This window comes from Balaenoptera borealis (genome assembly GCF_965194805.1).
Source record: "Balaenoptera borealis genome assembly, chromosome: 9".
Lineage (NCBI taxonomy): Eukaryota > Metazoa > Chordata > Mammalia > Artiodactyla > Balaenopteridae > Balaenoptera > Balaenoptera borealis.
Genome location: NC_138873.1, coordinates 101,954,355 through 101,967,716, shown reverse-complemented (window position 1 = coordinate 101,967,716; position 13,362 = coordinate 101,954,355). Strand labels below are relative to the sequence as shown.

Here is a 13,362-nt window from a genome sequence, read left to right as displayed (position 1 = left end):
GCTGCAATTTATGTCAGAGAGTGTTCTGCCTATGTTTTCCTCTAAGAGTTTTTCAACATAGTTTTGGAAGTCTTAGCCATGGCAATCAGAGAAGAAAAAGAAGTAAAAGGAATCCAAATTGGAAATGAAGAAGTAAAATTGTCACTGTTTGCAGTTGACATGATACTATATATAGAAAATACTAAAGATGCTGCCAGAAAACTACTAATGCTCATCAATGAGTTCAGTAAAGTTGCAGGATACAAAATTAATATGCCCAAATCTCTTTCATTCCTATACACTAACAATGAAAGATCAGGAGAAATTAAGGAAACAATTCCATTTACATCAAGAATAATAAAATACTTGGGAGTAAACTTACCTAAGGAGGCAAAAGATCTGTACTCAGAAAACCATAAGATACTGATGAAAGAAATTGAAGATGACACAAACAGATAGAGAGATATACCGTGTTCTTGGATTGGAAGAACAAATATTGTCAAAATGACTATAGTACCCAAAGTAATCTATATATTCAAAGCAATCCCTATCAAATTACCAGTAGCATTTTTCACAGAATTAGACAAAAAATTTTACAATGTTATAAAGACACAAAAGACTCTGAATAGCCAAGGCTATCATGAGAAAGAAAAACAGAGGTGGAAAAATCAGGCTCCCTGACTTCAGACTATACTACAAAGCTACAGTAATCAAACAGCATGATACTGGCACAAAAACAGAAATATAGATCAATGGAAGAGGATAGAAACCCCAGTGATAAAGCCATGCACCTACGGTCACCTAATCTATGACAAAGGAGGCAAGAATATACAATGGAGAAAAGACAGTCTCTTCAATAAGTGTTGCTGGGAAAACTGGGTAGCTACATGGAAAAGAATGAAATTAGCACAATCTCCAACACCATACAAAAAAATAAATTCAAAATGAATTAAAGACCTAAATGTAAGACCAGATACTAAAAATTCTGTTATTCTAAATTTATGGGTTATCAATAGTAATATAGCTATTTTGGCCTATGAGTGTATTGGTCAAAAATCTCTGGGATCCAAGTGATAGAAATTAATTTTAAAATTATTTATTCCACATAGGAATCCACGATGAAAAGGTTGAACAAATAAGGTTTGGAAAGGTAGAAATATAGCAGGGTGTAAGGTTAGAGATACAGTGTCTATCAGGCTACTCTCACTTCTGAAACCAATTTCAAGATTGGGAGTTCCCTAAGACTAACCTTAGTTTTGATAATTAACTATAAGAACTCACAGAACTCACCAAAGGCTATTATCCTCAAAGTTATGGTTTATTACAATGAAAAAAATACAGATTAAATTCAATTAAGGAAAGGATTCATGATGAAGAGTCCAAGGAAGTTCTAAGCATGAGACTCCCACTTGTCCTCTGACACTGAAGTCATGGACAACACTATTTTCTTGGCACTGGTGTGTGACAATGTAAATGGAGTATTGCGAACCAGAGAAGCTCACCTGAGTCTTGGTGTGCAGGTCTTTATTGGAGCTCCAGCCATCTGGCCACACGGCTGACCTCACTCTCCAGCTCCACTGGGGTCAAGCTGATACCACATGACTCAATAATAAATGACATTGCTGGACTTTCTAGTGTGGCCAGAGACACAAGGAAAACAAAGGCACTCTTGTCAGGTAGGACATTCTAAGGCCTTAGAGATTACCAGTCAGGGCCAAGGGTAAAGGCCAGAGCTCTCTTTGGGCAAGGTTAAATTCTTTACTACACACAGGGCCTAAGAAGGACATAGAGCCTGAGAGTGAACACTCTCAGGACTCCATATATATTAATTTTCTGTTGCCACCATAACAAATTTAGCATTTTAAAAGAACACAATTCATTATCTTACAGTTCTGTACATTGGAAGTCTAGGTTTGCACAGCTGATTTCTCTGCTTCAGGTATGTCAAGGCCAAAATCAAGGTGTTGGCCATCTTAGTTCTTACCCAGAGATTCTAGGAAACAATACACTTCCAAGATCATTCACATTGTTGGGAGAATCCAGTTCCTTGCAGTCATAGGACTGAGGTTCCTGTTTCCTTGCTGGCTGCCAGCTGGAGTGGCCCTTAGCTCCTGGAAGCCTTTGGTTCTGTATCTCTGAGCCAGTAGTGCCTCCGATATTTCTCATGTTTGGAATTTCTCTGAATTCCTCGTCTTCCACACCTCTTTTCTGCCTACAGCTGGAGAAAGTTCTCTGCTTTTAAGGGCTCACCTGAATAATACAAGACAATGTCCCTGTTTTAAGGTCCATAACCTTAATTACATCTGCAAAGTCCTGTTTGCCCTGCAGTTTAACGTATTCTACATGTTCCACGGTTTAGGGTGTCAACATCCTCGGGGGCAATTCATACCATCTCTCATGTCTGCATTTCTCCGTGGCTTCATGAATGTCTCTTTCTGTGTTTGGCTTCATGAATTTCTCCATGAAGTGAAGAACATGAGCACCAACAGCCTCCAAGCATCAGGGACTATCAATACAAATGCCACAGGGGCCAGGCAGATAATGCCAGTGAGTGAGGTGTGCTGGTGAGAAAGTAGTGAGTGCTACTCACTCAGAGACCACATGGCTTGCAAAGCTGTGAATATTTACTATCTGGCCATTTACAGAAAACATTTGCCAACCCATGAATTAGAAGATGCATACATACCCCATTTGAAGGCCACCTCAGAGTTCCAGCCAATGGTTGCTGCAGAGAAATGTTCACCCAGTGTTGCCAAATCTTTCTCTTTTTTCAAGAGAAGGTTGAACTCAAGATTTTTATACGAAATTTTCTGATATTTAAGTGTTAACTAATTTAAAAAATTTCCAAACACTGGGAAGGCTAATGAGAAAACATCTGCTGATTACACTGGCTCTTTCACAGTTTGTGACCTTTGTTTTATATAGTTTCAGCCATAAAAGAGAAATGGAATTTACCATTATTTAATCTCAAGTCAAAATATCTGAGAAAAGAACTGTGTCATGAGCTCTCTTCTCACCAATCAACTATGACTAGGGGTGTGGGTATAATTATTGATTGATTCAACTTGATTAATTCACAGTCTTCTTCTTTGGCCCAGGGCTAGATTTTTTACAGGCCCCAAGTACCAGAAAGTTTACAACTCCAAACAAACCACCAATAAATAATTTCAAAATAAATATAAAAATAAATCTCCAAAATAAGTGTAAGGAATTTCAATGTGGTATTTTCTTCTCTGTAATAACTACTTTGAATTTATTAAAAATGTATTTTTTCAAAGAATAGCTCCCCCCACCCTCACCTTTTATTGTTTTTGCTTTTGTCCCGGCTTTTATACCAGGTTATTCTGCCACCCGCATTTTCCAATACTGCTGGGCTAATGTGATGTGGCCAAAGGTGGGGTCACATCTGCATTAACAGTGTGGCTCTCAGAGCAGCCAGGTCGATGAAGGAAAGGAATATGGCAAACATCCCTAAGCTGAATGTATTACAGAGTGTACTCTCAAAGGCACTTTTCCTCTTTTGAAATGAGTTTTCTGAAAGCCCAAACACCTATTTAACTTACCTTTTATAAGTGACCATGGCTTGTTCTCTGTAACTGAAACATGTCCTCATTGTCATGGAACATGGATATTTCTCCAAGACTTTCTAGCTGTTATAGAGCTTTGAGATTTGCTTGGTTTTTCATGTTTTCTTATTTTTCACCTTAAAAACTCACAGTCATAAAACTTCCTCTATAAAAGCACATTGATTTAATTTATTAGCTCTCTAAGGAGATGGGAAAGGAGAGCACATCTCAGGAGCCACAGTATAAGAAAAACAAATGAGCCCATGAACTGGCAAATATCTGTCTGCTCTTCTATCATACACGTGTATGCTCTATCATCCACATCTGGGAAGGGATGAACAAAAGGTTTAATTGTAACTAAGAAGTGCAATTTATTTGAAGAAAAGAAAGTCAGAAAATTCAGATTAGTTGATGCTATGAAAATGAAATTTGATTGAATAGGACTCTCATATTTGGTGAAAGAATTAAACTTTTAAATGAAAATTTGATACTTAGGATACATATCAAAATATGTGATGCCAATTTTTACTTTTTAATTAGACAAGGTCAAATCACATGATGTATTAATTACTTAACTAAATAATTAAATCACATTAATTATTAAATTATTAAAGGAATAGCCATTGAGTGCCTATGATATGCCTGTACTGCTTGGAGGTACTGGGGATACAATAGCAAGTAAGTAAATACATAATAAGTAAGCTCTCCTGGAGCTAACATGTAAGTGGTGAAAGACAGTAAACATGTATTACACAACATGGCAGGTGGTGATTAGGACCCTGAAGAAAATGGAAACTGGTCAGTATATTATTATGGGCTGAATTGTGTCTCCCCAGAATTCATATGTTGAAGTTCTAACCCCTAGTACCTCACAATGTGACTGTATTTGAAGACAGAGTTTTAGAAGAGGTAATTAATGTTGAATGAGTTCTGTAGAATGGGCCTTAATCCAATATGACTGGTGTCCCTATAAGAAAAGATTAGGAAACACACACACAGAGGGAAAACCATGTGAAGAAGATGGCCATCTACAAGCCAAGGAGAGAGGTCTTCAGAAGAAAACAATCAATCCTGCTGACACCTTGGTCTTGGACTTCTACTCTCCAGAACTGTAAGAAAATAAATTTCTGTTTAAGCCTCCTGGTCTATGGTATTTGTTATGGCAGCCCTAGCAAACTAATATATACACTCACTGTCCAGCCATAGTGCAACTTGGTGACGTTAGAGAGAATCAGTGGTTGGGCCTGTCCACATTGTGATCAAATATCACAGAAATAATACTTCAGATGATTGTTTTTTTCCCCAGCACTTTCACCATGATAAGTTATCCCACCCTTGCATTTGGTGGCATGTTTATTGTCTATAGTTTCCTCACTCAATAATATAAAGCTCTCTAAGGGTGCCCAGCCTTTTTCTGGCTGCCCCTATATGTGCAGTATAAATAGTATGTGGTAACAAAAAAAAAAAAAAATCTATATTGAGTGGATAAACCTTTTTCTTATTTTAAAATAGCACACATTTATTGTAGTAACTGTAGAAGATACAGATAAGGCAAAGAACTAATGATTACCTGTGATTGTATTATTGGTGAACTAGTAAAATGACTATACCTTTAATAGGAAATGTCTTCTGATTTTTTTATGTTATTAATATATTTATGGTTTACATGTAATTGCTTATTACGTTTAGAATACTGATTATCTAAAATTTTCCATATTTTAAAATGCCTATCAATTTTATTTTCTTTAAGGAGAATTATTCATCTTGGGTAGAACACCCAATACTTCAGAATAAGTTTGGGAACACAGCAACTGCTAATTTGGCATAAAACACTGTAACTGCTACAGCTTAATTGTTTCTGTTAAATGGAAGGTAGTTATAAAGCCTATGGAGCATCAGAGCAGCCAAATTTATCAGTGACGGGACAGCATCCCTAATATATTTGCATAGGTAGAACCAGTCATTTGATTTCCACATACTTCATGTACTTAAAATCTACTTAATCTGTGTTTTTAAACTGTCAATCTTTATGTTTTAAAAGCCTAATTATATCTCAAAAAATGATACTCAAGCATCACTTTAAAATTACAGCTGTTCAACATCACTGATGCGACAGATTGATGGGTATTCAGATTCAGACATGATCATGGTACCATTTACCAGGGTGAGAGTAATTGTGCTTACCTGACGCATTTAAGAAACATTGATATGGTGCTTACTGTCTGCCAAGAACTGTTAAATAACTTGTTTAATCGTCATAACAAGCCTATGAAATAGGTAATATTGTGTCAGTGAGAAAGCTGAGGCACATAAGAAAGCTGAGATAAGAAAAGTTGCAAGGGCAAAGGCAGGATTTGTAGGGAGGCAGATGAGCTTCAGGGTTTGTGCTGAATGACTACAATCTGCTGCGTCTCCTAAAAGTCAGACAGTAGCCAACATCTATAATGTGTACTGTGTTCCTGATCCTTCTCTACACTTTAGATACATTCAGTCATTTTATGGCATTGAGCCACCCACCGAGAATCAAAAGGTCTGGGTTCCAGTTTCAATTTTGTTGATGGACTGAGAGCATGATTCAGGGAACCTGGTTGTACTTCTCTGGGACTTAAGCTACTGAGTTGGTTGAATTAGATGTTATCTCCAGTCTCTTCTAACTCTAGAGTTTTAGAATTTGTAGACTATCTTAAAAGTCTTGAAAAAAACTTTTTAAAAAGTTTTCTAGTTTTTTAAAATAGAGTACTCAGTCTAGATTTTTCATCTCCTATACTCTCATTCTTGAAAAACACTTTTATATGCTCATTTGTACAAATTTTAAATTTGACAGAGATGTAGATGTCTTAGATTCAGATGCCATTATAAAGATATAAAGCCCTTTTGGCAAAGAAAATGAAACAAAAAAGCAAACCCACAGAAAATAAAAACAAGCAAATAATTTTACCTTTAATCATACAGGAACTTTTTATTTGGGTAAAACCAGTTAGTTCAAGAAGCTCAAAGTCTTTTCGATGATACTCATCTGTATACAGCCTTATATGGTGCCAAAGCAGTGATGTAAATATATTCTAATTTCCATAAGCAAAGACATTTTCAGTAAGTGCTTACATATAATATTGCTATTTACTTAAGCAAATAGAGTTAACCTTCACCTCGTCCCAGATGATAATCTCTTAGACTGTTTAGAGACAATGTTCTCAGGAATAAGCCAAAGACATGGAAACATATGATGCTTTTGTTAATGATCATAATGACTAATTCACTATTCTCTAGCCTCATTTTACTTCGCAGTTCATCATGATCTAATGATTTAGACCATTTTTTATTTTACAGATAACACCAGGGACAGCACTCAAATTCCTACTGCACCTCAACTCTCCTCTAGAATGAAACACATTAAAGAAGAGATGACCAAAAACCACCTTCAGTTTGTGCGATTTGAAGCAACAGACCTCCATGGTGTGTCCAGGTCTAAGAGTATCCCTGCACACTTTTTCCAAGTGAGTTTTGCAAGTAGAGTTATGATTGAATATAATTTCATTCAATTCATTTGCAAGCAAATGGTCCTTATTGCTCTTTCTTATTTTATTGTAATCTATACAGCAATTCTAGTTGAAAACCAATCATTCATTTTGTTTCTTCCCTTGCCACTCCCCAGACACATTATTGTTCCCCTAAGAGCTGAATGTGTACTTTCAGCTCCCAAACAGCAATTCATTTACCCAATATAAAACTAATTAAAACTGGTAATTTTCATCCTTCTGCCTTGAATAATTTCACTCCTTTTTTCTCTTATTGCAATTATGAAGATTATAATTTGTTTGATATGAGAAAATTACAACAGAAGACCCAGGAGTAAATACAAAGAGAAAAAAAAAGATTAAATAGAATTTGCTAGATAAAAAGCATATCCCTTTTAGCTTCTAATTCTGATAAGAATATATCCTATTTTTGTTGGATGACAATAAATATTATTAAGTTCTCAAAAATAGTGATATCAAGAAATACAATATTTTTAGATATGTTTTGAGATTTTCTGAGTATTTTTCAGTTTATGTCATGTATTGACTTTAATAACTGACTTACTGTGTTACTGAAACATCATTTCTTAGGAAGGGACATCAGTATTATATACAAAAGTATGAAAATTAAGCATCCTCTAAGATTATTGTTTAAATATATCTTACTTATTACTTCAACATCAAATTGTAATTTTTCTCATTTGCTTTATATTGGGAAAAACTGGGCATCTTCAAAACACTTTTTAAAGAATTCCAAAAGATTCAAATCTGTTTCTTCAAAAATTCTTTAGATCTGACTGCACACACACACACACACACACAAACACACACACACGAAGTTTATGTATATAGGTCCTTGAGTAGGTTGAAAATTAAGCAGGCACTGAATAAACAGTGCTTGACTTACTCAACTTTACTACTGGCAAAAGCAGATTTGGATCATCCAGGTCAAATGGCACTTGGATGCCAGGAGCGAAGCGAAGGAGGAAGTGGCTCACTGGCACCTGCAGAAGAGTCGCTTCTGCAAGCATCAGCCCCTCCTCGTTAGCCACGCTGTTTGAGATTTGGAAGTAATATAACAAACAATTTGGCTTGCAGAATGTGAGTAGGTTTTGTTAACCTCACGGTGTTCACTGACATCATAGGAACCAAACTTTACAGTCAGCTTTTTCTCCACCCATTAATGGAAACGTCAACACATGAAACCTTATTGATATTCCCACTGCACAATTTCTACATTTTTATGTATCTGTTCAACTTTATAACTTCATTATTTCCATGTTGTATGGCTCATAGAAAAGTTAAATAAAAGCTAAATCCATTGAACCCAAGAGGTATTTGACTAGAAAGTGCCTTAGCAATCATCTATTCTAACACTTCTGTTTCACAGATATGGAGGTTGAGGCACATAACATAGTTCTGTGACCTGCTTAACTTCACACAAGGAATTAATGACAGAGGACTGCTGACTTGAAGGCTGCAACATTTTGGAAACTATAACATAGGTCCACATTCACAGGCAAGGTTTCTGGAACTCTGAGCCTGTGAGGTACTTTGTTCGTTAGTGGGTTGTAAAGGTGAGTGAAGAGAGAAGTGCAGTGGTCAGCAGTCCTGGCTCCTCTGTCCTGTGTGTCCCGGGTGTGACAACAGTCAACTCTCTGAGAAAGAGTGAGAATTCTTTACTGTAGACTTTGGAGAGTCAGTTACCTGTGGGGATTACAATAGAATAAGCCAAAATAAAGGCTTATCTGAAGTGTTAGCCACTATGCCACACAATAAAAAGTGCTTTAAAAATACTTTTGGTTATGAGCAGTTCAAATAATTTTGTTAGGTTTTACCTTTGTCATTTGCTATAGATATTTTCTTTATCATTATAGCTTTTCTTTTTTTTTTTTTTTTTCACACACACACACTGTATTTTATTTTTACAAGAGATAAATCGACTGACACCAAGCATTGTACATGGATGACCACAACAAAAGCAACAATGATTGCAATTACGAAACATGAAACACACTCATACTATGTCATAATATTGACATTCAGTCCAGTAATCCTCCACTGTAACAGCTCCTTTACTTTGCAGTGAAAATTGATTTGTATATTCTTTGCCTCTGAGTCCTTGTCGAATTTTTTTTTCTTTTTTAAATTCAGACAGAAAGTCACAAAAATTATACTCATCCTCATCAGTTCACTCAACTCATAAAAGTGCTAACAAAAGATCAAGATGAAAAAAAAAAATTAATTACATGGGACTGAGCTTTTCTTTATGAGTGCTGTTTTCATGAACATGAGCATATAGAGTCTCCAAGGCTAAAGCTATTAAGACTTGTTTATAAATTACCTTTGGGAGTTTTATTTTAAACTATTTAAAATTTATCTGATATTAAGCTAGCTTTAACCAACAGATGTTAAACATTTTTTCTCATTCTCCCACTCCCACCCCCCACCTTTTTGTTTGTTTTCAAGTTTCAAAACTTGATTGCTCTATCCTTTAACTTCTTTAGGAAAAAGTGATCCATGGCGTTTGCATGCCCCGAGGTTATCTTGAATTGATACCAAATCCTAAGGACAAGGAAGTGGATCACATAAGAGCAACATGTTTTAATAGTGACATAGTCCTGATGCCAGAGTTATCGACCTTCAGAGTTTTGCCGTGGGCTGAGAGGACCGCAAGGGTGATCTGTGACACGTTCACTGTGACTGGCGAGCCTCTGCTGACTTCCCCAAGGCACATCGCAAAGAGGCAGCTGAGCCGGCTGCAGGACTCTGGTTTCTCCCTGTTCTCTGCCTTCATCTATGATTTTTGCATTTTTGGTGTACCTGAAATCATCAATTCAAAGACCATATCTCTTCCTGCTTCAGCATTGCTAAATGATCACGACCAGCCCTTCATCCAGGAACTCGTGGATGGTTTGTATCACACTGGGGCCAATGTTGAGAGCTTTTCCTCCTCTACCAGGCCTGGCCAGACGGAAATCTGCTTTCTGCCCGAATTTGGCATCAGTTCAGCTGATAATGCATTTACCTTTAGAACAGCTGTCAAAGAAGTGGCAAGGAAATATAATTACATCACTAGCTTTTTCATCGAGACTGGATTCTGCAATTCAGGAATTTTGTCTCATAGCCTCTGGGATGTCGATGGAAAGAAAAACATGTTCTGTAGCAGTTCTGGAATTGAGCAGCTCACGATCACTGGGAAAAAATGGTTGGCAGGTCTCTTGAAGCACTCTGCTGCTCTCAGCTGCTTGATGGCTCCTGCTGCTAGCTGCCGGAGGCGCTATTTCAAGGAGAGTAAAGACCTGAAGGGGAGTGTGCCGACAACGTGGGCATACAACGATAACAGCTGTGCCTTTAATATCAAGTGCCATGGCGAGAAAGGCGCCAGAATAGAAAATAAACTGGGCTCAGCCACGGCAAACCCTTACCTGGTGCTGGCCGCCACTGTGGCTGCAGGCTTGGATGGACTTCAGAGAAACGATGGTGTTTTGGCTGCTCCACAGGACAGCACAGACCTTCATCCATCCAAACTTTCTGAGATCCCTTTGAAACTAGAAGATGCCCTCATGGCACTGGAGGAAGATCAATGTCTGAGACAGGCTCTAGGGGAAACTTTTATTCGATATTTTGTTGCCATGAAGAAATATGAGTTGGAAACTGAAGAAACAGATGCTGAGAGAAATAAATTCTTAGAGTATTTTATTTAGTGTGAAACCCTTAACTATTCCTTTAGCGATGTGAGTTTTACTTAAGTAGTTGATCTGTCAGGAAGAAAAGATTGGATTTTTGCAACAACAACAAGACTACAAATGCTTTCTCTCTTTTTTGTCCCCATGGAGTATTTGACAGATGAAGTGGGGTTGCTGAGAGGATTCTGATTCAGAAACAAACAATAAAGTTGTGGTGCAGCTGTGACATGAAAACCCACCAAACCTTGTCACTTGGTGGTCATTGCCTCTGCGTATGTTGACCTAGATACGAATATTCAGTTTTGTGGGAGCAACAAATATATTCACACAATTAAAAAGACTTAAGAATTAGAATGCAAAATTTAAATGACTAAAAAAAACGAAATAATTTCAATTATACACATCGGTTGTGACTGCCAGGAAAATAAAGATATTCGCTAATATAATCTCACTCATCAAGGCATTCTGAGGGCCTATTTTGCAAGCATCATTGTAATGCCTCTAAAGGATTTAATTAAGTTTTACAAAAATTTGTCATGATGACAAGTTAGCAGAAGTTTTCACATATGTCCCTTCTCTTTCTACCCTTTGTCACCAGATCCTAAAAGGCCAAGGAATTTCAAGGCTGTAATGTCCACAAGAAACAAATGCACAAGAAATAGATTTTGAGCTGGGAACAATGAGGTCAAATATTTAAAAGGAGTGAAAATGTTTCTTTCAACAGTATCTCATATAGAAGCAGAATTCATAAAATACAGATGGAATGAGGATGGGTCGCGGTGGCTGGGATCTTCCTGGTTTATACCAGTCTTTGAAACTGGAGATTTCAAAGATACCTCTAGTGCTTTGTGGAGCGTGAGAACAACTGCCTTGATAACCAGGGCAATGCTTTCAGCTAAAATTGTCTTTAAATTACTGAGTGTCCTGCCCACAGAAGTTGGTATCTCCCCAGAGAATCTTAAATGTTCTAGACGTTTGTGTGAATGAGATACTATTGTAACTATCACCAAAGTTTAGCTTCCTTTGGGAGGAAATTCAAAATCCACTTACTAGCAAATAAAAACCCTATTCCACTGCTTAGAATCAAATAGGAGATTTTATGTTCAATTAAAACCAACTGTGGTCTCAGTTGAGAGAGCAAACACACAGGCACAGGATTAGAATATGGCTCAGATCCTCCTAATTCAAATCCATGGTACTCAGTAGCTTTAATACTGAAAGTCAGCCCGTCTTCTTCTAATTGCTCACCCTCTTTCCTTTGAGCAGGAGAAGTATGTTTGGATACATAAGAATAAGATTTTTTGGGTGGATTAAGAGGTAGAGAGAATGGTAGTGTAGGGTGTGTGGAGAAGGAAAGGAAAATGCAAGAACACTCCAGAGAATGAAACCCCATGCATTCTATGGGGGAGGAGCTTACTGATTGTCTCCCTGTCTTTATTCTCCCCTCCATTCTCAATAGTGACATATAAACATGTCTGGGGTTTCATTGTGGCTGAGTGTGGTCGTGTTATTAGGTTCAGGCCAAAGAAATGCAAGTTGAAGTGTTGTATGGAAGCTCTAGGAAACTTCCTTCAAGGACAATTCTCCGTTCCCCGTCCTTTCCCCATCCTTCTGCCCTCACCTTCCTGCCGACTAACCTGCAGGTGATATGGCTAGAGTGACACACTGAGGAATGGAGCTGCACAGGGTAGTAATGGGGTGGATGTTTTGTCCTGTGGGCAGAGCATGCTTTGCCCACATTCAGATTTTTACTTCTATCTCCTTTAAGGCACTGTGAGTTTGGGTCTTTGTTACTTGGACAAAAGTGTGAGTGTGATTGTATGTGTGTGTGTGCATGTGTGTGTGTGTGTCTAAGTGTGTGGGGGGAAAATTTGAGGGATTTGGGGATGAAAGAATAAAGGTAAAAGAACCAGTGAAAGATCACCTCCTCAACCTTTCTAGTCTAGGAGAATCTGAATTAGAGGGATTCACACATGCAAAAAAGTTACATTGTCACCCATCCTAACAGAGCTGTATAGACCTGTACAACAAAGAGTGTTGCCCACCCTTCAGTTCTACAAGGATTGAGTCTTTAGCCACTGCAGTCACCGACCAACAGTGTACCCCAGAAGGAATTCAGGATGAAAAACAGGATGAAACGTGCTTTGGAAAAACAGGCCTTTAGACAGTTAGATGCATATCTGAGGAAGAATTTTAATGAACCCAGATTCTTGTATCTTCCCATGCATAGAAAAGCACTAAAATCATTAACTGAACTACCTGTTCATTGTGACTAGAGGTAATCTTTTACTGAGATGTATGCTTGGTTGACTGCACTTATTCCTTAGCCCAAAGTCATGTATATCCTGGCTCCTTCCCTACCTCTTTGGAGCACTTCCCCAGAGCTGTCTGAGAGGCTGTCTCCCAGGCTATAGTCCACAGTAAGACCCTGAATAAAACTTAAACTCACAGATGTTGCATTGTGCCTTTTTCTTTCAGACCCCTTATGCAGCTCATGGGCCTTCATGAAACATATCTAGTACTTTGGCTTAGTTTTACCACAATGTGTAAAAGATAGCATAAAAACTCTGTTAATCAAGGTGTTTGTAGCCTTTTTTTCTCCTAGAATATGAT

The 13,362-nt window shown here is 37.6% G+C and overlaps 1 protein-coding gene across 2 annotated transcripts in view; it reads left to right on the top strand.

Moving 5' to 3' along the window:
• LGSN (lengsin, lens protein with glutamine synthetase domain) overlaps nucleotides 1–12,549 on the top strand; it is a 47,909-nt gene extending 35,360 nt beyond the window's left edge. For both annotated transcript variants that reach the window (XM_082405140.1, XM_082405139.1), the window contains exons 4-5: nucleotides 6,873–7,039; nucleotides 9,568–12,549. In XM_082405140.1, the coding sequence (XP_082261266.1) occupies nucleotides 6,873–7,039; nucleotides 9,568–10,767 (1,367 nt within the window). In that variant the 3' untranslated portion in view covers nucleotides 10,768–12,549. The remainder of the gene's footprint in view (nucleotides 1–6,872; nucleotides 7,040–9,567) is intronic.
• Nucleotides 12,550–13,362: the final 813 nt, after the last annotated feature.